The sequence below is a fragment of the Montipora foliosa genome, chromosome 3 (assembly GCF_036669935.1).
Source record: "Montipora foliosa isolate CH-2021 chromosome 3, ASM3666993v2, whole genome shotgun sequence".
NCBI classification, from domain to species: Eukaryota; Metazoa; Cnidaria; class Anthozoa; order Scleractinia; family Acroporidae; genus Montipora; species Montipora foliosa.
The window spans coordinates 386299-409434 of NC_090871.1; the positions used below are offsets into that span (position 1 = coordinate 386299).

Consider the following 23136-nt stretch of genomic DNA (forward strand, 5'->3'; position numbering starts at 1 on the left):
AGTCCTTCAGGTTGTCTCTTGGGTATTGATCATGATGTTGTGTGATTTCAGCATTTGCGTGCCATCTTGGACTGGCTGGCTGGTACACATAGGCTTGATCTTATTATATAATTATGTAATGGTGTATGGCTTGCCCAGTTCGTCCACCGAAGTTGAGTCCTGTAGGATGAGAATGATTAATACAGGTCTGGATGGATGACTGTCCATGCAGTAATACCCCATGATGTCATGCTGCTAGGCTATCCAGCATAGCACTTGTATTCCCTACTTGTTTTTAATAAAATTATTATTAACAAGATAACAGTTAACTGAAGATACTTATAGTGTGACACCTTCATTACTGAACAAAATAATACTAGAAAAATACACAGCTACAGAGTACTTTGAAAAGCCTCATTGATGACAAAACAGGATTCAAATGCTCCTCATTAATCCTTGGTTATTGCTGAAGATTGTTTTTTATGTTTTGTTCCAGATATTTAACAGAATCATGGGGATCTGGAAATCAAGGTCGCATTGAGCAAAGAATCATTGAAGGTGCACTTTGTATTGAATGGTCCCCCACTGATAAGTAAAAATTTATCGTCTGGGGTTAAGCAGAGTAAAATCTAATAGTATTACATGAAAGTCTCACTTTCTAGGAATCAATGGGTTAATTGTACTTGAATGTGGATCATTTTAATGAAGACTTAGGCTTTTTATTAACTGTCTGGCTTTGGTTCAAAGCCTATAATAAGGTCAGAAATACCAGAGTTTTGAAAGGTGACATTACTGTTTTCCTTTCTCAATTAACAGCTAATCCTCTCCTCGAGTCGTTTGGAAATGCTAAAACTGTACGTAACGTCAACAGCAGCAGATTTGGCAAATATGTGGAAGTCCACTTTAATGAAAAGGTACAATGTTCTTGTTTTTGTAACTAAAGTAATACAGGACTACAGAAATCATAACTAAAAGATTTTTAAAGAGCTTTGCCACAGATCATTAATTTGTGTGATTCTTGTGGTACCATGTATGCTGTACTGTAAACTCACATTGTATTTTGTAACCTGCAAGCATTCTTCCAGTTATGAGATTCTTTTTTTGTCATTTTAATAGCATTCTAGCTAGCCTCCCACGCAGACGTTTTTAGGGCTTTGTCACACGTTCCTCTCCTACTAACTTCCGCTTATACGAAAAACCACTTCCGTTCAACAGCTGTTTGCCCACTACTTAAATAAACCAATCAGCATTGTCTAATTGTCCGCAATTAAATGCCTCAGTGCTAAAAATGCTTCACACTTGTACAGTACTATGTAACTAACGTTCATTATCATGATTATTATTGAGCACCAGGGAAATTAAAGCCTGAAAAATTCAGGCTTACATGTAACTGGTCCAGTAAACATAACTTGAACCCATGACCCTCAGTTGTCTTGATAGCTCATTGATAGAGCAACTCCTCTTCATGCCTAAATTTTTTTTGCTTTCATTTAGCAGGCGTTTTTTGGGAGGCGTACGCTTGTTCGTAATGGGCCGCCATTTTGAAAGCACACAGCCGGGAGAGGATTGGGACCATTTCATACTGTCCTCCTCTCACTGAGTGCAATTTTCTTGACTCGCCTCAGGCCTCTGTTAGTCTCGCTATCCAAGATTTCTGCCAATAATTCTTACCAAAACAACAATACGCCTGCTTTGCAGGCTAGCTTTCATTTTATCAGTGCTGCTCATAACTTGATTAAAGTGCAATGATCATTTCAAGACTGGAGCTAACGTTACAACAATTTTGGTGACTTTTGGAATATTGAGGAGACATATTTTTTGTTGATGGCAGGATACTGGGGAAAAAATCCAGCTGCTTTGTTGTTGAAGATTTTTTTTTTATTTCCAGGTGACGGTTGTTGGCGGGTTTATTTCTCATTACCTTCTGGAGAAGTCACGTATCTGCAAGCAAAGTAAAGGAGAGAGGAATTATCATGTGTTTTACAGATTGTGCTCTGGTGCACCTCAGCATATAAAGTCAAAACTTGGAATCACAAAAGCAGAGGATTTCCTGGTAAGTTTGATCTATGAAAGCAGCACAATCATGTAGTGGTTATTGTGCTTTGAGGCTTGGCTATTATGTCCTAATGCTTCTGAAACCAGGATACAGTTATTGTTTGCAACCAAATGCTTCATATTCAACTTAAACTTTGATCGATGAAACATTCATTTGAATGTTACATATACAGTGTACATTGAATACAATGATTAGATCCGTGGCCCATTTATTTCTGTCCAAAGTTCAAATTCTACCTTTGTGAGCACTCTGGATGTGGGTAATGTAGGGCAAACCTTGGCAATTAGTTTTATTTTTCAATAATTATTAGAAAAAGGCTACTTTTGATTCTGGATGAATTTTGGTCCCTATGTACATGCTTTTACAGTTGTACCAATAATAACTTGGATTTTGTGATTTTGCAAAATTATTTAATTGATGCTCTTTCCACTTCAATTAGTGTCTATTACGATTTTGCTTTTCCTTTTTTCTAGCATCTTAAAGGCTCTTTCAAAGCATTTTCATTTCCTCAGTGAAATTGACCCATTCATCCCTGAAGCAGCCTCCATGATGAGTTAAATTGTCTGGCATTAGAGTAAAATTTATAATGTATATGTACATTACGTCTCATCCTCAGGACTGAAATGGTTAAGATTTAACCCCGCATTAGCTTAAGGTCAAGCTGTGGAAAATACTGTATGATCCCAGACTGAAAGGAAAAAAACCAGTTTTATGCTCTCAGGTCAAAAAAGAAAAAAAGGAAGCAAACAAGAGTAGTACATTGTACATTGTGCTACACTGTATGTATGGTGAAAAAAGGCCAGCCTTATAGTTATGAAATCCTCAACCTTTCCTTGCCACTCAGTTATTTTTACAAGTGCAATTAATGAACTTGTAGGAGAAAGTGTGGTGCTGCGTCGGTGGGAGAGTGAAACATGAAATTTGGTTTTATCAATTTATGAGTTGATAAAGGGCGAGTTACCACCATGAAAGATTTGGAAAAAACTGACGTTGCGAGCGTTACTCCCTCGTTAGAGTGGTAGAGAAATTGTGGGTGTTGTTGGTTTTTGTAAGGGTGGGGGGGGGGGGGGGGGGGAACTTTGCCATTGGTGGAAATATGGTAACATGAATTTGTTAATAATTAAAAATAATTAATGGAATGAGAGGCATTCACTGATTCTACGAGGATAGTGTACCAAGTTGAAAGATGAATTTTTGTTTGAGATTTTTGCAGCTTTCTGTGTTCCTGTGGTGTAGGATAGGCTGCAAATTGTCATGTTGTGGTGGAAGTGATTAGGAAGATCAAAATGGTGCACAACTGGTTTTGACACATCTCATAAGTGTTCACGAAAGTTGTCGGCCAATCTTCTCCCTGTTTTGCCTGTGTAGATCATCAAGTACGTGTACATAGTGTGCAGGTTATGCAATAGATGACATTTGCCGAGATGCATGTAAAGTGGTTCTCACACTCAACTAATTTCCATTTGCGACAACTACTACAAACAAATCAACGGTGTTGCAGTGGGAACCAAAGGGGACCTAGTTACGCCCAACCTTTTCATGGGCTGTGGCAAAAATGAATTTTTCTCCAACTACAACGGACCAAAACCTGATCTTTACAAACATTTATCCCTCATAAAAACCAACAACACCCACAATTCCTCTATTCGCTCTGACGAAGGGCTAATGCTCGAAACGTCAGCTTTCCAATTCATTCACGGTGGTAATTTGACCTTTATCAACTCATTTGATAAAACCAAATTTTACTTGTAATTAACGATAAATATCTTTCATCCTTGTAGTACTTGAAGCAAGGATCAATCAAAGACAAGAATCTTGATGATGCAGTGGACTTTGATAGAATGGATGAGTCTATGAACAAAGTTGGATTTTCAGAGGACGAGAAAGCCAATATCTTCAAAGTTGTTGCTGTAGTTCTACATATTGGAAACATTGCTTTTGAAGACAGTGGGGACAAAGATGGTAATACTTGAAAATTTGAGCTCTCTCACAAAATTAATGTGGTTCAGTGTTGTCCATTGGGTACCCTTATCAACAACAATTATTGATCATTACAGTGGTCAAAATGTTGTTGCCTTACAAGACGCACGATGGTCAACGTCAAAGAAAATTTCTATTTCATAGTGGGACCAAGACTGTGACACAATGAAAGAGCATTGCGTTGTCTATAACTTTCTTTCAGTCTGATTGGTTTATTTCCCAACATGAGTTTTCTGATTGGGTATTACAATATTGTGTGACACGTTGACATGGGCAGTGTTGTCTAGACTCTTATCAACAATGGCAAATTAGCTAATCAGATCGTGAGATTACAAGCAATTGTGATAAAAAGACGGTTTAGATCAGAAAATTAAATGTTATGTTTAGAAATACATTACATCTAGCGGTTCTTAAGGATGGGTTGAGAGGGTTAAAATCATGGACTCAAAACTCAGTCATTAACCCCATTGAAACCAGAAAAACAGTTAAAAAAAGGTTAACTGGCAACTGGATAAATAGTAAAAAGTAGGTGGGATTGGTAAGGTAGAAGGGAAGGGAGGGAGGGAGGAAGGAAGAAGGCTAGAAATAAATTATTGCTACAGGTTTAGATAGGTAAGCGCTTTCCGAGCCAAGTGGCCCAACACGCCGGAGCTTATCCCCGGTTTCCTTAGCATGAAGCGACAAGGAGTATTTCTACTCCCCCCTGGATGGGATGCTAGTCCATCGCAGGGTTACCCCCAGCCTTGAATTCGCCGGTACCCATTTGTAGACCTGGGTGGTGAGAGGCACTGTGGGAGTAAAGTGTCTTGCCCAAGAGCACAAAGCAATGACCCAGCCAGGACCCGAACCCGGACCACTCGATCCGGAGTCAAGCGCACTAACCACGAGGCCACCGCGCCTCCCACACAGGTATAATTAGGATCAACAAAAATGCCTTGTCTTACTGCCACATTTTCATGAAAGTGCTCTTTAGAAGATGTGCATGAGAGATCATAGTACAAGTGCATGCACCAAAAACAAAAAAAAAAAAACCACTATTGACATAAATTATGGCTGCAGGAGCTCCTTGTTGCAAAGTTCATTTAATTTCTTATAGCCCTGTTGTGAAATTACCATGTGAGAGTTCCTTGGTTGCATTAAAGAATTTAGATTTCAATAATATTATTCTTTTTGGTTTTCAAGGTGGTTCCATGGTGTCTTCTAAAAGCAAAAATGCCTTGAATTTTGCGGCGCAGTTGCTAGACGTTTCCCCTGAAGAGCTGAAGATGTCCCTTACAACAAGGAAGATGTCAGCTGGCGGGTCTGACATGAGGTGTGATCAATAGCAACATAGAAATTCATATATTGTGCTGTATCATTCCAATGGCCTTTAAGATTACTAATCCTTAAACTTGAAATATAAGTATCAAAAGCAACCAACCATTGTTTTAGTAATTATTAAAACAAAATGGGTAATAATTATTTTCTGGGGAAAGCATCTGATATGTAACTACATTATTATTTTATTATTCTGTTTAACGACAGAACGTTTTGTAGCAAGTGAGTCATAATAATTATTATTATCATAGTACTTGTATCATTGCGATGGCGGATGATGAATGACACTGTTAAACACAACGGCATGGATCAACCATTTCTCATTAGTAGAAAACTGTGGGTAACTAGTAGGAATTGCGACCACTAGTACTGAATCGTACTTCCTCCAGAAGGGTGATTTCAAGCAATTGAAAAACGAAAAAAAAAACAAACTTGTATCAGCCCTACTTTAAGTGTATCCAAGAGGTTTTTCCACAGGTACTCTGGCTTTTTCTCTCATCAAAAAGCAGTGTTTGACTTTGATTTTTTTAAATTCATATGCGAAATGAACAACTTATATTGTTGTTAAAGAAGCCAGAAAAAAATCCAGGCTTAGTAAAATGGTAAAAATGTTAGATGGCTAGTGGAAGCACACTTACCGAGGTAGCTATTGAGCTAGGTCACAGGCACCCCACTCTAATGACTTGACAGAAAGTTTAAAACTTAACATAACATGATTGAGAACCCCAGCTGGAAGGAGACAACTAATTAGCTATTTACAAAGGGTGGTGGAGTTCTATTTTGGGCTAATTTAGGTCGTGTTCAGAGCGGGATTTGACTACAGCATATGCACATGCAGCATATGCATATCATCATGATGATATCTCTGTGACTCTGCTTTTGAAATAGTGCCTTTTTTGTTTACTTATAGAGTACCACTCAAGCCAGAACAGGCTTGTGCTGCGAGAGATGCATTGGCTAAGGCGCTTTACACCAAGCTTTTTGATCACATTGTCAGTCAAATTAACCAGTGTTTTCCATTCAAGACATCTTTCACATTCATTGGTGTCCTAGACATCGCTGGATTTGGTAATGCCTGTAGTCTGCATATTTCTATCTTTAACTTTGTTTTGATAATTTTTGAACCAAGCTTTTAATAATTATTGATCCAATAACACAAATGTCAGGTAAATAGAAGTTTTGACCACTACATGGACTGGGGTATTTGTTACATTAATGGAGGGGACATTAGTGAATTAATTTTCTTCTCAAAAGGGCTAACGTTGTTCAAACCAAACAGGCCAATAATTATCGTGCAGCTTTAGATGTCAGATATTAACGAATGAAATAACAATATTAATGAATGAAATGATATGTGAAATCAAGTGGAGCTATGATCCTCGCAGTTATGGACTCAATTTTAGCAATTCAACTGAGACAATTGCTAAAAATGAGTGCATAACTGCTTCGATCATAGCTTCACTTGAGATAACAATATTACAGCTTCATATAACCTCATATTTCATCGGATCAATAATGACTAGTCTCTGCCTGAAGATGACTTTGCTTCACATGTATGGATATGTACATACTCGTACTGTAACTTCTTAGTGGACAAATTTATAAAATCAATCGCGCAATTGGCTAGCTTCTGGATGGCTTGATAGCCTGGCGGTAGAAAAGCGTGCAGTCCAATCGCATAGTTATGAGTTTGAGCCCTTTTAGATATTTTAACGGCATTTTTGCAATAGCGTAAATTGCTCCCACAACAGAAAATTATGTGTATGTAATATTATACACAATATGAGCGGCAGATTAGCTTGCGTACCTGGCGATATTGTTGGCGCGAGATGCATAAGCCGCGCGGAAAATGGGGAGTGGCGTTCCCATTCTTCGCGCGGCTGCGGCGCTCATTATTTTCCTCTCACGGCAACAATTCACCTTATTCCAAAATGCCAAATAAGAAATGGCACCTTTTTCAAAACCAACCGCACCTTAGAGAAGTATTTAAGGAGCCACCCATACTATCATATCGCAAAGGAAAGTCGTTAAAAGACACTTTAATTAGAGCTAAACTTTGAAGGCACAGATTTTAGAATCGCTTGCGAACGGCAGGAGTCGCGCAGGCCCGTCAACACTTTTTCAACGGAAGCGAACTTAAGCTTCAATTTGCTGGTAACTTTGCATTTTCTTTGAGAACTTTTGCTGAGAACCATTTGCCATAGTCCGGATACTCGGATCGAGCGTGTGATGATTCCCGCTTTTGATACAGTCGCGTTTCAGTTGCTCATCTCTTTTTCCGCTCAATTTCAATCCCCTGCACTTTAACCACCGCTTCAATGCCAAATAAGGCAGAAAATAAGGCATATTCCAATAAGGTGGAATTCCACCTTATTCCACCTTATTCCATTTCAGTATTCTTTTGTTCGCTTGCAAATGAGCCCTTGTTGCCTCGTTCACGGTGAAATATTGTTTTGAATTTTAAGTTTAAGTACGAGGCAACAAGGGCTAATTTGCAAGCAAACAAAAGAATACTAAAATGACGGCCATTTTGGAATAAGGTATATACCGCCAGGTTCCCAGGCTAACGGCAGATCTGTGTCACACATTTACAAACCCGAGGGGAAGCCCGGACGAGAGTTTGTAAATGTGACATAGATCTGACGCGAATATAGACCCTTTGCATATATGGCGCCTAAATTTGAATAACAATACTTTGTACATCCTTAGCCTCGTGCTTATGTTTCTAGACAAAGGATTTTTCACATGAATGTGAGGCTTAGGATGTAGATTGCCATTTATGCAAAGGGTCTATTGCATTTGACTTATTAAACATCAGAATTTAAGTGTTAATGTACATTAGGTATTCTTGATGATTCAAGACATTTAAACAGGAAAAATCGAAAGAAACGTTTATGTTAACGAAGAGAAATCTGTATCAAATATACAAATATTGATTCATAAAACGTTTCTTTTGTTTCCCCATCATGAAGTATTAGTGAGTTTTATAAGGTGACTTAAACATATTGGTTTGCCTTTTATAGAATACTATGAATTTAACAGCTTTGAACAGTTCTGCATCAATTACTGCAATGAAAAACTCCAGCAGCTTTTCAATGACAGAATCCTGAAACAAGTAGGTGCATGATTACATTAATCTTATCGTGGTGAGGAGAGATACAAATACATCCTTGAAATAGAGCGAGTCAATCGAGTGTCGTAAAACCAAAACCAAAGAAAATTACTTAAGCCAATCAAAAAGGGCGGAGACAATCCAGTAAACCAATCAAAACTCGAAGTAATTACACGTAGCCGACATAAAGCGCGGGAAAATGTGCACGCGCGAGCCACGATTGGTTTTGGTTTCACTTCTGATTGGTTGAAAGAGTGGCGCGAGAACTTTGAACCAATCACTGAGTGAAGTAATGCAAAACCAAAGCAATTCGCTAATTACTTTCGACACTCAGTTGAAAACCGCTCTAACAAATAAGTCCAGAAATGCATGCTACAACGAAAATTGCAATTTTGACCAAGTTTCGGCAACAGGAACTATGAGGGGGTTGGGGCAAATACAGCAAACTCGCAAGAGAAGGGCCCTTAGAAAGCGACAAATTCTTACATGTGGTCATAGTTAATAGAGGGGAGTGGTTATGAAATTTCTTTGTTGTAGGTTTTTGCTCTTTTTTGGCCTTGACCGTGCACTAAACACAATAGTTGTTTGCTACGTACTGAGGAACTAACAAATAGAAACGTGTTGGTTACGTAATTCATGCATAGTGTATTAGCGCAAAACAAAAGATTGAGCACGGTCGTGGACTTTCCAACCTAAATCTTGGCATCTTTGTTTGCTCCTTTAATGTTTGGCGAACTTAAAAACCAGGCCCCTCTATTTACTATGATGTGGCTGAAATCTGTAGTAACTATTGCTAGTGTGATTATTTTCTGATGACAGGAACAAGTTTTGTATGACAAAGAGGGATTGGGTGTCAAAACGGTGACTTACGTGGACAACCAAGATTGCATAGGTGGGAAATGAATATGATGTACTCAATGCAAATTTTTGCAGCTTGCTGCTGGCTTGTTTTGTTGAACTCTTTCATCTATAATCTTCTTTAATTAAATTCAGTAATTTATTTATCTGTAGAGCTGATTGAAGCAAAAAAGACTGGAATTATAGACATCTTAGATGAGGAAAGCAAGCTGCCCAAGCCGACAGCAGAGCACTTTACACGGGACCTTCATCAAAAACACAAAAATCACTTTAGGCTGGCCGTAAGTAAAATACGTAATTCGCAAAAAGAAGTTACGATAGAATGTTATTTTCCAAGTTAGCTACGTATGTAGAGAAATTTCCTGAAAGAGAGAGAAAAGCTTTCATGGTTTTATGGCAAGGAGTAGCCTGTAATTTGCCGTTTGTCCTCTCACGCAAACACATAGCAACTGTTGAAATCTGTCTAATGTCTTTGAGTCTTGACGGTATTTTTTCCCCATCTTTAGCTCCCAAGAAAGTCTCATCTCATGTACCACAAGAAAATGAGAGATGATGAAGGATTTCTCATACGTCATTTTGCCGGAGCCGTGTGCTATCAGACAGTAAGAAAAAGCCTTCTTGCCTTTAGTTCGTAGTCTTGCTGTGATCTTCCATCTAGGTAGCCTAAGGGGATGAAGCACAATTCTGCTGATATGGAGATACGATACAACACAACACAACACAACACAACATAACACAACACAACACAACACAACACAACACAACACAACACAACACAACACAACACAACACAACACAACACAACACAACACAACACAACACAACACAACACAACACAACACAACACAACACAACACAACACAACACAACACAACACAACACAACACAACACAATACAACACAATACAACACAGATTTAATTTACCACTCCTTATAGGGGCTTTTCAGGGCCAATGAAACACAATTAACGAAATTACAAAACAGATCAAAGAGCATCGACTGTGAAGAATCCCAACCGGCCGGAGACAAACCAGTTGGCTATTTACAATTGCCGCTGAGAAGTTGACCCAGGGACTACAAGAACGGGCCCTTGAACCCGGGATCCCCGAATCTCAAGTCAAGAGCCGCACTGCCTCCTAAAGATCTTGCATGGGTTGAAATTCTGGCCACACCAACATTTAAGGAGTGACATCCGACATGTCTGACGAAAAGAACCTGTAAATTATCAAAAAAGAGTTGAGAATATAGACCCCTATGTGGTCCTTGTGGTATGGGGAAACGAGTGAATCCTAATCGTTATACAATTGTATGACTGTGAACTGTGCGACACGCAAGCTGCTTCGGTACACTAAGGCGCATTGGAGTATTTTTGCAGAGAATACAGTCGAACATGGTCGTTGCCATTTAGACGACACTTAAACAATTTTTACTGTTAAGTTTTTCGTTTGCAAATGAGGAAAATACATTCTGCGCATCTCGAGATACTGGGATTTCCTATCGGCGGTGCTCATTACTACAGGGATATTTTTGCGCGGTTCAAAACTATGCGGAGAAAGCAGAACTTAGCAAGTGCTCTTGGTATCCAAAAAGGAAAAGGGGGTAACCATGCATTTTTCAGATATAATTACGCTTCAATTTGGCAAAGAACGCCAAACATTCCTTTTTATTTTAAAGCTTCTTACAAATATTGTTGATTAATTTTCTTTTTGGATTTCAATAACACTTTTTAAGATCTGCTTTAAAATTCTAAGTGACATACGCTGCTAATCTAGTCCGAGATTAAGAACGGTGCTTACTAATTCAAAGGTATTTTTGCGCGGTTTACTGAATGCGGTTTCCCACATATTCAGTAAAACGCGCAAAAATACCTTTGAATTAGCAGGCACCGTTCTTAATTTCGGACTAGATTAGCAGCGTATGTCACTTAGAATTTTGAAAAAACTTAGAAAAACTATTTAGAAAAAAAAAGTTTGAAAAAGTTGGTTGAACGATCAATGCGCGGAGCAAACGCACTTATTCATTACACTACCGAGAAAACTGCTCCAAATGCTGCAATTTTATAAAGTATTTAAATGAAACTATCCCTCTGAGAAAAATTTCAGTATTGAAAGCTAACCGAGTAAAAAAACTTGGTTTGCTAAGAATGGCATCCACCGTTTACGAAACGGAAATTAGCAGCGGCCGACCACCAGACCTTCGCTAACCGAGTTCCTTGGTCGGGATTATAGATGGTTACTTATGGTAGGTTCGACTTTGTCAATGCCGAGTCACCATTCTCGCAGACTTAAGACAAAATATCACGGATCTCTTCAGTTTTCACATCTCAATTTCTTTGGTTTTGTTTTACATACAGGCAGAGTTTATAGAGAAAGATAATGATGCTCTCCACAGTGATCTTGAACATCTTATACAGGACAGCAAAGATGCTTTTCTTAAGAGTCTGTTTCCTAGTATCGTGAAAAAGAAGAATGACATTGGCTCCATGACGTTTGGTGGAGCAATGAAGCCCAGCAGTAAGAAACTTGGCTTTATCAGTGTTGGAAGCAAATTCAGGGTAAGCGATGAGCTTTTTTTTTTGTACAGTTCTTTGTTTTGTTCTGTGTTTATCCTTGTGGAATGGAAATTTTCGACATTCATGAGCTTGTGTTGAGCGTTGTGCCACGTGAAGGTCAAGTGAATTACTCGAGAATTAGTCATCGTTTTGCGGGAGCGGATGATGAATTCCGAAAACTGATTCTTCAATTGTTGTTTCTTGAACAGATCGGAAATGAGAAGTGGAACGTTGAGACGTCGCTCCCCCAACTCGCTACAATTTTGAAGTGGTTTTATATGCTTAGTCCCTTAAAAAATCTTTCACTCTGTGCGTTTTCGTCACCTTGAATTCAGGTTTCTGTCCGGGGCTAAAGAACGTCACGTGTTTCAGGTCAATCGTGCGGGAGCGCGCTAGGAGTAAGGATTGCACAGTTGGTCAGTAGTGCGCGGCCTTCTGTGCGAGATGTCCCGAGTTCGATCCCTAGTGACCTCACATCCTTGTTTCGGCTTTTTTTTCCATTCTGTGCAACTTCAGGTAGCTTTATATACCCTTAAAACGGAGCACTCATGGAAGGGGGAGGGGGGGGGGGGGGGAATGAACTCACCGTCGGCTTCCAAGGAGAATGCCCTTTAGGGGGTAAAGGAACTTCCGACGTTAAATAAGGTGTACCTTTACCTTTACCTTTACCTAAATAACATGCATATAAACCGTCTACTCATATTTCTTTATCCCACGGCAAACCAACACCCCTTGACTATTTACCAATTAATTTCTGCCAACAGACCCAGCTAAATCAGCTTATGGAGAAACTCAACAACACGGTAAGTGTGAAATAATTAGTTTTTCCCCCTTTGAATAAAGATTGCAACTTTTGTCGTATTTCCAATATGTGTCGTCTTCAAATGAGTCAACTACAGTATACTTTGGGTGAACAGCGTGCGGAAATTTTATCCACACCAAAGTCTTAAAATTACTCTCAATCCTTTCCTCTGGTGTCGTTTGTTCATGTACTTTCAACTTACACGTAGGAGCTGCTTCCTTGGGAAGTCTCTTACCAGTAGGAGGTCATTCAGATGGAAATTCTGAGAACAGTACAATGATATGTAAACGAATACAGAGTGAAGTTGAACGTTTGCAAAAACGTGCGAGCAGTTTGTCATATGACGATGCTCTTCTTCGTGCACAGTTGCCAACACTCAAGAACAGACGCTTGTCTGTATCCCAGAAGAGATTTAAAGAGATTACAGAAAATGAGTCTCACAAATTGAACTGTCTACTTCCACCTTTGAGAGATACAAAGTATAATCTGAGAAGAGCAAACCAATACTTATACAGTCTACTAAAGATAAAAACCAAGAGAACTCAAAACACTTACATTTTTTACTTCTATTAGACATATCTAGACTAATTGAAGATTCAAAATGTGTATTTATTTAACATTACGTTTGAATTTGTGAATTTTATTGTCACGGTTTTCAATAGCTTTTCAAAGTACCAGATTTGATAATGAAAGTGCCGGACTTTGTTATTTTCCGTTGTAAGACCGATTGCAAGTGCATTGGGAGGGAACCCTCAAGGAAGTCTGAAACTCTCAGAAATGCTGCATGTTTACATTCTTGAGATGGAAGAAAAAAAAAGAAAACTAAACTTATCACGTGAATGAATTTATTGTCATCAGGCCCCAGTTGTTCAAACGATGGATAGCGCTATCCACCGGATACATCACTATCCAGTGGATAAGTATTTGCGAAACCAATTGCGCTATCCAACGGATAGTGATTTATGCGGTGGATATCGCTATCCACCTTTTGAACAACTGGGGCCAGATGGATTATTCCGTTTAGTAAACAAAATAAGGCGACGCGACTCCTTGTTAATAGTTTGAAGGATTTATTGCGTGATTGTCTTACGTTTCTTCAGCCCATGGCTTTATGAGATCACAAGTCCACAAATAAAACAAAAAGAAAAAGAATTAAGTTTCAGAATAAAGCGATAATAGAGACCGAAGGAAAGGGATGAAGTGTAGCAAATCAGTTTTGTGTGTCCTCCTCATCTTGAGTGATCTTGTCACATCAGGGAGCGAGTTTCATCCGTTGTATCAAACCAAACGGCAAGATGATTGCTAAAGACTTTGAAGGAGGTTCAATCCTGAGTCAGCTGGAATGTGCTGGAATGGTTTCAGTTTTGACTCTGATGCAAGATGGCTGGCCATCAAGAGCACCCTTCAAAGAACTTTACCAAATGTAAGTTAGCTGAGAATTCCAATCATATTAAGATGATTCTTTCACTGTGATGATCGTTGGCTGGCGTGCCTTTTTTTGTTCTTGTGTTTATTTGACGTCATATTTGATCTTTAATGGAGTAGAAGTGAACATTTGTGGATGGTCATTTCCACTGAAAAGCTCAGCCTTGTGGGGGTGTGATTTTGTGATGCTTTTATTGACTGAACTATGTTTCAAGGAAGAGAATTCGTCTGCTTTGGAAGTCGCTGTCACTTTGAGTGCAATTAACTTTGTTTCCAGTCTTTTGAATCCGTAAGATTGATCAGCTCAAATTCTTTTCAGGTACAAAGATCATTTGCCTGCTCGACTTGCAAGGCTGGATCCAAGAATGTTTTGCAAGGTTAGCTCCTTAATTTTCTTTGTTTGCACTTGTGTAACCAGCACTTCGAAAGAGCTACGTCTCTCTTCTTCCGTCTTTTCGAACTGAAAAGTCAGGCGAGGGATGGGGCAGTTGTGAGATTAATCACTTCTCACCGGTTTGTTCAGATTCGTTTTCTGCCGGACTTGCATCCCACATCAGGCAGATGCCATAAAAAGTGCTCATTCACACGATTTTGTTGACTAATGGAAGTGCTATTAAATGTCACTTCATAATGATTTTCGCAACTCCCATTTTTTCCTTAGGTCTTCTGCAGTGTATCATTTTAGTGTAGTTTGATTGCTCCACTTTCTTTACATGTTGTTCTTTTCTTTTTTATTTAGATATTGACACATAAACCTTACGTCTCATTTTTAATCTCTTCGCTACAGGCTCTGTTTCACGCTCTTGGTTTGGACGACAAAGATTATAAATTTGGTCTGTCCAAGATATTTTTTCGACCTGGCAAGGTAAGAGTCATCACTTTGGTTTTGTTGCCGTTGACGGTTGTACCATATTAATCATTGCAGTTGAAAAACGAAAGCCACACCTACTCGAGCAAAGTTGTGAAACTCGCTAATAGAATAAGATAGAACAAATTAAGAAACTACTGCGGAAGAAAGCAACAAAAACTAGATGCAGCTATAAAGTCGGTAAGACAGGCCTAAGCAGTCTCCGTTTAGTCCGGGCTTTCTGTAACATTTATTAGTTTGTATTTAGAGCGGCTTCAATTGAGTGTCGAAAGTAATTAGCGAATTGCATTGGTTTTGCATTACTTCACTCAGTGATTGGTTCAAAGTTCTCGCGCCATTTTTACAACCAATCAGAAGTGAAACCAAAACCAATCGTTTCTTGCGCGTGCACATTTTTCCCCACTTTGTGTCGGCTACGTTTGATTGGTTTACTGGATTGTCTCCATCCTTTTTGATAAGCCAAAGTAATTACTTTGGTTTTGGTTTTAACACACTCGATTAAAACTCGCTCTATTTACTCTATTGTGACTTTCAGTTGGTGGTAGGGGTCCCACAAAAAAGCCATGCTCCAATTGACCTTTTTGCAGATACGGCGGCCATTTTGATTTCTATTGTTTCAAATAGCTATTATGGGATGTCCAGGGGGCAAATACATATTAGTTTGCCCCCTGAGCATCCCATAATGTCTTTTGAAAACAATAGAAATCAAAATGGCCGCCGTATCTGCTAAAAGGTCTATTATAGTGTGCCTTACGGAGATCAGACCACAACACCCGCGGACACTCGGTGCCCTCCTATTCGCGCATTGTGTATACCGAAGGCTCCTTAGAGTCCCAGAGAGTTTCTGATCAATGGATCCGAAAAGGGGCTTATGGTTTCTATTCGTTATCCGAGAGTACTTGAACGTCAGACCATTTGCAGGTGTGATGACAAAGGCAGCATTCTCTCCTCCGCTATTTTAAGACGCTGAATGTTGGTTCGGCCGTTGTTCGAACGCAAGATTTTGCGCATGGTTATCCGACGGTCTGGGTTTAAGAAGTCACTTTCCGTTCTTATTTATACCACCTTTAAAAGGCTGATGGAACTGGGGACGTTCAGTTAGATAAGAGTAATTTCACCTGATGTTATTTTTGCTGTTTTGTGCTGATTGTTGGCCTAAATTATTGTTATCGCAAAAGTGGGCGAGAGTATATAAGCCCAATGCATTTTAAACGGTTTCACCATTTGACCAACATTCGATCAACAAAAGTTGGACAAATGTTGGAAGCAAAAGTTTTGCAAAGGCCGTTTAAACGGTTCCAGCGTCGCGCCAAGAGTGGAGTCCCGACTTTGATTACGAGGAAGTGGGAACGAGTAACCAGAAGCCCCTCCAGATTCAGTCACAGCTAATGTGAGCATGCGTGCGTTCTACAATAGTTGAACGCACGTTTCAAACGACTTCAATACCCTACAACATTTTCAAAAACAAAGGAAATTTGAATCGATGTTGAAACTTCAAATCAGCTTAAATTTGATTCAACACGTTTTCAACACTTTTTACACCCTTCAGCAATGTTGAACGACCTATGCAAACGCTCCCATCATTTGGTTCAAAGAGTTGAATGCATATTAATGCAAATGTTGAAACCGTTTAAGCGGGCCTTAAGGGCTGAAACTTGGTTTGTCAGCGATCATTTGCGGGCCAAAGAAGTTGTTAGTGGGAAATCAACTCAACTCAGCAAAGGGCCACAAAAAGTACTTTTAAAGATGTCTCCAATTTCCACAGAACTGAGTGTTTCTATCTTTGTCAAGTTTGCAGAGTTTGACGAAATTATGCATTCTGATCCGGAAAACTTGAAGAATATTGTGTCAAAGGTTCTCACGTGGCTTGTTCGAACGCGCTGGAGAAGAGCAATCTGGGGAACTCTCTCTGTCATTAAACGTATGTTAAAACTGAGTTCACTATTTCACCAATCTTAATCTCATCTCATCTACCAACCTGACAGATTCACACAGTTTGTGTTTGCCAAGTTTCTTCAGTGCGTTTCATCGTAGTTAGGTTAATGACATGGAACTTCAGAGTGAGCCGTTAGGTTAATGTCATGGAACTTCAGAGTGAGCCTAAGTTAATATGAGCTCAGGTATAAAAGTAGGCCCTTAAAACAGTAATGGAGTACATCATCTTCAGCATCCTTCTGCCAGTGCTGGTATCCCTTAGGCCTGGTTTTCACTCGCGAAGCAGGTAACATACGCTAACGCAGTGGCGTTGATCATTGATAGCTTTTGTTAGGGCAAAAGCTTCTAATTAACAACAAGTAAATATGCCAGGGCATGTTGCTTCAGCTCTTTAGCTTACTTCGCCTTTGAAAAGCAGGCTTTACGCGACCGTGTGGTGCTGCATGTCCGACCCTGTTTCTGCAATCCATCCTTAGATAACAGATCCCAATCGGGAAGGTTAAGGAATCGCTTGGGAGGGGGAGAGCTCTTGGTTTTCAGTCTTGAGCAGGCAAGGCAAACTCGATTATCCTAGGATTTCCGTAATCACCGTCACATCTGAAAGTGTGATTTTTTTTTTTTTTAAAATTCATTTGACGTGGTTTAGGTTAATTTTTTGTATATCATTTCAAGGGCGCATCAATTTTTCTATATACCTGTTATTTCCTGTGAGGTGCCGGGAGGTCCGTCTGGTAAAAACTGTTCCCGAGGTCTGAGATACCGGCCAAAGGCAGTGCTCGAGACAGGGGAAGAAATGCTTGCAAAAAACCCGAACAATCTAGGGTCGCAATTGCCGCGATATTCCGTCTCACTCCAAAATGACAATCCTTTTTTATCGATTAAGAAAAAATTCATGAGGAGAACAGCTTTTAACCAAAATTTCAATCTTGAAATAGCTTTCTAACCTTGTGAAATCCTGGTTAAAAATACACACATATACGCAGTCCGCCATTTTGGATTATACGTGACGTCATTGAGCTCAACCTGAAGTTTTGCAAGAAGCTTGAACACACAAAGCTGCTGAGATTTCTCTTCTCCGTTTTCCAGTCATGCCTCTTTGTTCAGCAACATAAATTGCTCAAATAGGTCAGACGGACGAAACACCGTGAAGTGAAGTGAAGTGAAGCGATTAGTCTCTCCCCTCGGGGCTTTTCAAGACTAATTTACAATGTTTTTCAGGGGACTTTAGCCAAACTGCTTATTACACAGTTTACAATTTATTTTAAGGAAGTGAAAGATGCCCCCGTCCAGATAAGGTCAGACCACAACATCGGGGACTACGTCCCCTATACCGTTCATGTTGTTCACATTTCCGGGAGAAAAGTGGGATCAGCTGAGCTCAATGACGTTACGTATAATCCAAGATGGCGGACTACGTGCATGTGTGTATTTTTAACAAGGATTTCACAAGCTATTTCAAGATTGAAATTTTGATTAAAAGCTGTTCTCCTCATGAACTTTTCATTAATCGACTAATCGTCACTGGTGAACTTCTCCCTTAAGAAAGATGTGTGTACTCCATTATGGAAAGAAACAGTTCGCATTTAACATATCGTGAAAGACCTGAACTGGTGGGAGGCTAGAGTTAGCTATTTACAAATGTGGTAGATTTGAATTCGGGAACCACCGAAGACAAATCTGTCGATTTTCAGAGCGGGATTTGACCACAGCGCATGTGCATGTGAATTCAACGCCCTTTGGTTGGACTACAATGATCTCAGAAATTATCTCTCGGAGGCAATTTACCTTTGGAAAGATTTCTTACACTCAAGAAATTGTTTTCCCGTGAGCTGCAGCCGTTTACTCGTGGAGAGAGAGCAAGAGATCTTGCAACACCGGCGTAAGACGATCCATGATTGTAATTTGTGTGCTAAGCGAATGGTTGGGTAATTACCTGTTGTGTGGAAGCTGAAACGATTGTTTTGTTGTTTCTGTTCTTTTTTTCAGTTATGAAAAAGATCACTTTCCGAGCAGAAGCAATTATCCGGGTTCAAAAAAATGTTCGAATGTTCTTGGCTTTGTGCAGGCACAAACCAAGGTGGGTACAATTACACTTCCGTTCCAGATTTCGTGAGAAAGTTGTCATCAAATCAGAAATATGTCATTTTTCTTTGCGTTGTCCTACCGTGAGATAAATCCTGCTGTGTTTTTTTAGAAATAAAGCAACAAAGGAGTATTTGACTGGAATTTGAGATTAGATTTCGTGTCATCTCTGTTTTATAGATACCAAGGAATCATTAAAATACGAAGATTACAGGTTCAACTCTCACATTTAGGAAAACTAGGTATGTCACTGTTTCCTAGAACGAGGGTTTGTGGTAATGCTGGTGGGAGAAAACGTTGGTGGTATCACTGAACTTGAGTTTGGTAACGTAAAAAAACTCTTCAATGTCGTCGCCATATTTATTTGATTTCTTGTGATGCTCTTTTAGTTGGATCTTTAAAGAAAGACCAGAAACTTCTTGCTCAAGATGTGGAAGGACTCGGGAATGCGATAGACAATGCTGTTGCAAACGTCAAGGTAAAGTGGGCTCGCAAACCTGAGTTCCTTCAATTTCTGACCATTTACCCGTTCGTTTGAATTTTGAAAACGAAAACTCCGTAGAGTTGTGCATCATCAGTTGGTAAATTTTGTTTTCATCGAACACGAAGGATACTCAACATAAAGCTCTCGGTTTTCAAGGGTGGTGATGTGGTAGGGGCAATCACGTGATCAGCCGCCATGTTTTTTAATCGAACAAAAAAAAAGGTTTGCATAGGAATAGAGTCTGCTTTCCGTAGAATTAGTATTTTTAGACACCAACATGGACGCCATGGCATCGTGTCAAAACGCAATCCGTGCTTGTGGCCAGGAAGCGCTTATCAAAAGGACCCTTTCATCATCCTATCACTCACTGAAGTCAAGCTTTTGGTGTTATGTATTTCCAAATGCCGTTTTTCTGGAAAATGTTTTCAGTTTAGGGGGGAAGGGGGAACGTTCCCACCTGCCCTATATTTTACTTTCCCTGTTCGTACGTACTGTTTCTTCCAAGATTCTCCTTCGCTTTTCACTGTTCTCTCCAGCGCCCTTTTGGTCGCCTACTCCCATGTGACTCCTGTCAGGAACTTGGGCAAGCCAAGGGCCAAACAATAGTTGTGGTTGCACGAGCCCTTTTACCCATGGGAATATAGCATTTGCCCAAGGGCAAGGACGTCTTTGTGTGTAACCGCTTTCCCTAGACCGAAACTGCTCTAGGGTTATTTCCATGCATACATGACAGTTCCTGAATTGAAAAGTACGGTTTATCTGCTCCCCGAGGTAAAGCAGAACGTAGCTTATACACGAAGATCCCTAATTATATTACTTATACCCTATTATTTTACCGTGAGGAGAGTCTTGTACAGTGTAACCGCATGCCCAGGGGTAACATGAAACCCGAGTTGAACCAAACGCAAGCCATTTATCATCCGGAAGGCCCCAAACCCTAGATGTGTGTAACCACAACCAGTATTTGCTTGGGACAGCTCTTCAATCTCAAGCGTAGCGGGTACAACTATAAAAGTTCGGATTGGCGAACTCTTTTTAAATGGGTCTAATTACCTGGTTGTCACTCCGAGTATCCCTGAGTCATTATTGATAAACTACAACTCTTTGTTCTTTTCCTTGGGTTAACGCTATTCGGTTACTTTAGTATACTTAAGAGCATAGTACATTTTTTCGAGAATTTCAGCACAAGTTGTATAGCAGGGCAATTGTCAACTGTTCAAACAGATGTATTTTAACAAACTCTACTTCCACTCAAAAGCTGTGTCCCCTTTAACCCACTGTCTCGTAGGAGTGACACTTAAAGTGCGCTGTGTTGAAAAAATAAGTTTTTTTTTTCTTCAGATAAGTTTTTTTTTTCTTCAGATTGTGAAAGTGTGTTTGCTTAACACATGACTGGGAAAATTTTGAGCTTTGATTTTCATCCACAGGCCGTTTGCTTTGAGTGTACGTTTTGGATTTCACGGTCTGCTATTACTCACGTTTAAAACTGACCGATTGGACATCAGAGGATTGGATCCAGGGAAAAGTGACGTCAAGTGTTCACTAACTTAAAATTTCAGCGTGTGAATACAGCTTATTATATACGCAAAACGAGAGTTTAAAAGTCTGAAAGCCCAAAACTCCTGTGCTGTGTATTAATTCTACGGCGTAAACACAAATTGCATTCTTAAACCAGTGAGCCTTTGACGCCATTTTCTCCTCGAACCAGCTCTCTCAAGATCTTAAAGTTAGTAATGTCGGACCATTAAATCGCAAAATTCCAGTTAAAATAAACAGGTATATTTTTAAAATCAAGGTCGCTTGGTGTTTAGTTAACATAGTTTTGAAATCCATAGAAAAATAAGGATTGATTTTTTGGTCACAGTGGCACTTTAATAAATGTTACTCTGTCTAACGCCTGACATTTTTACTCGTCAGTGGGCGCCGCTTTAGGAGTCAGTGGGTTAAGGGAATCCTTGTAAAATGCCATTAAATGGTTATAAGGTTAAAATACCTTCTATACTGCAGAGCACGATGATGAAGCGAGACGCCATCGATGCGCTGTATTTTGATCTAGTCGGTAAGTTAAACAAGCAGTTGAAGGAAGTGGAGAGGCGAGTGGAACAACAAAAGGTTGAGGAAGAACAAGAGAGGCTGAGAAAAATCCAGGAACAAATGGAATTGGAAAGGAAAAAACGAGAAGAAGAGGAAAGAAAGAGAAAACAAGAGGAGGAAGAGAGAAAACTGTAAGTATAATCCAGGAAAATTTCGGACTCACGAGTTAGTCAGAGAGGATCTATGGTGAATTCGTCCAAAGCCATGTAATGTTTTGTTTTTTGTTTGTTTTCTTTGCGGTCCGGGAGTCTCTCGCACTTTCAACGGGCAAATTGTTTTAGAGAAAGTTAGGGTTTTGATTTTAGTAAATTCGGCAGTATCCTCGTCGTTTGGAGCTCATGAATTAGCGCTTAAAATTCTCGTATCTCTTTCTCTTTTCTCCAGAACAGCCTCTCTCATGAAGTCATTTCATCTCAGCGAATCAAAATGCGAGGTCTCAAATTACGGCAGATTTTTGAATTGCCCTTATTGGAAAAGAGCGAGAGACTAAGGGCTAATTCTTCCCTTGAGGTCCAGGGAACCCGCTTGGGTGGACAGATCAAGACACTCCCTGACAGAAGAAGAAGGACATTTCCTCTTTTATTTCAAATTTTCTCGTCAATTGAATTTGAAAAACTACGCTATTAAGATCCAAGAGTTGTAAAGAACATGAAGGTTGAGAAAGTTCAACCTGTATCATAAGAGACATTCGCATCATTGATAACCACTATCCCATGGAAGCAAACCGATGAGGGAGTGCGAGTTTTTATAACATTTAAATAGATCATGACCAATTCACCAAAGCTAACCGGTGTAAAATGGGTGTTAGACTTTAATACTTGTAGATCGGCGCTATTCGGAATGGGTGCTTTGAACTAAACACTGTTGACCAGCGCTCTACGAATACTTGCATACGGTGCATGGGGATATAATCTATATTCATCGTGTAATCGTCACGATATGTCCAATGTCCTTCTCGTCTGTCCTTTATATAGCATCAACCCTCGCCGACATGCTTGTCTTGACCCGTCCACCAAAACGAATTACCCAGATCCCGCTCGAATAATTTAGCTCTAGCTTTCAGCCTCCCGTTCTTTTCTGATGTGGACAATTGACGCAGGAAACAGGAATCGAAAAATAACGATCACTCTAACTGAGATTGCAGTGCTAGTTGTTGTCTGGTTGTCATGGGCTCCTGGGCCCATTTCTCGAAAGTTCTGAAACTTTTCTGGAGTATCTTGGGAACCGTAAACTTCTGTGTAGCGGTATACCGTATCTTCACGCCGACGTCAACTTAGCAATTATGTTGTTGTTGGAAATCTGTTGAAAGACCAGCTTTCTAAAATTGGCGGATCGTACTTGAGATTCACATTGGCTTTTCGGGTCCGAAAAATACTTCCTGGTCTTGGATCACTTTACATCTGTCTACACCGTGACAGAGTTATGTAATTTAGTTGAATTATCATCAATGGTTCAAATGAAGTTTGCTCTTGTGAGCGGACATGGCAAATGGGAAATGAAATGTTTTACACTTGTCGTGCACATATGTTGACTTTACTCCTGGAAAAACCTCAAATATCCAATTAACAAATCGAAAGTGGTTGGGCGTTGTCT

General features: G+C 39.7%; 1 protein-coding gene across 1 annotated transcript in view; it reads left to right on the forward strand.

Moving 5' to 3' along the window:
* Nucleotides 1–23136, forward strand: part of LOC137996395 (unconventional myosin-VI-like) — a 43365-nt gene that overhangs the window by 11636 nt on the left and 8593 nt on the right. Inside the window, exons 7-26 of the mRNA XM_068841772.1 lie at nt 476–537; nt 796–893; nt 1868–2032; nt 3817–3997; nt 5198–5327; nt 6243–6400; nt 8356–8447; nt 9264–9336; nt 9456–9583; nt 9809–9904; nt 11656–11856; nt 12618–12656; nt 13912–14078; nt 14400–14457; nt 14868–14945; nt 16740–16869; nt 18870–18960; nt 19146–19207; nt 19355–19443; nt 21457–21674. Of these exons, the coding sequence (XP_068697873.1) occupies nt 476–537; nt 796–893; nt 1868–2032; nt 3817–3997; nt 5198–5327; nt 6243–6400; nt 8356–8447; nt 9264–9336; nt 9456–9583; nt 9809–9904; nt 11656–11856; nt 12618–12656; nt 13912–14078; nt 14400–14457; nt 14868–14945; nt 16740–16869; nt 18870–18960; nt 19146–19207; nt 19355–19443; nt 21457–21674 (2316 nt within the window). The remainder of the gene's footprint in view (nt 1–475; nt 538–795; nt 894–1867; nt 2033–3816; nt 3998–5197; nt 5328–6242; nt 6401–8355; nt 8448–9263; nt 9337–9455; nt 9584–9808; nt 9905–11655; nt 11857–12617; nt 12657–13911; nt 14079–14399; nt 14458–14867; nt 14946–16739; nt 16870–18869; nt 18961–19145; nt 19208–19354; nt 19444–21456; nt 21675–23136) is intronic.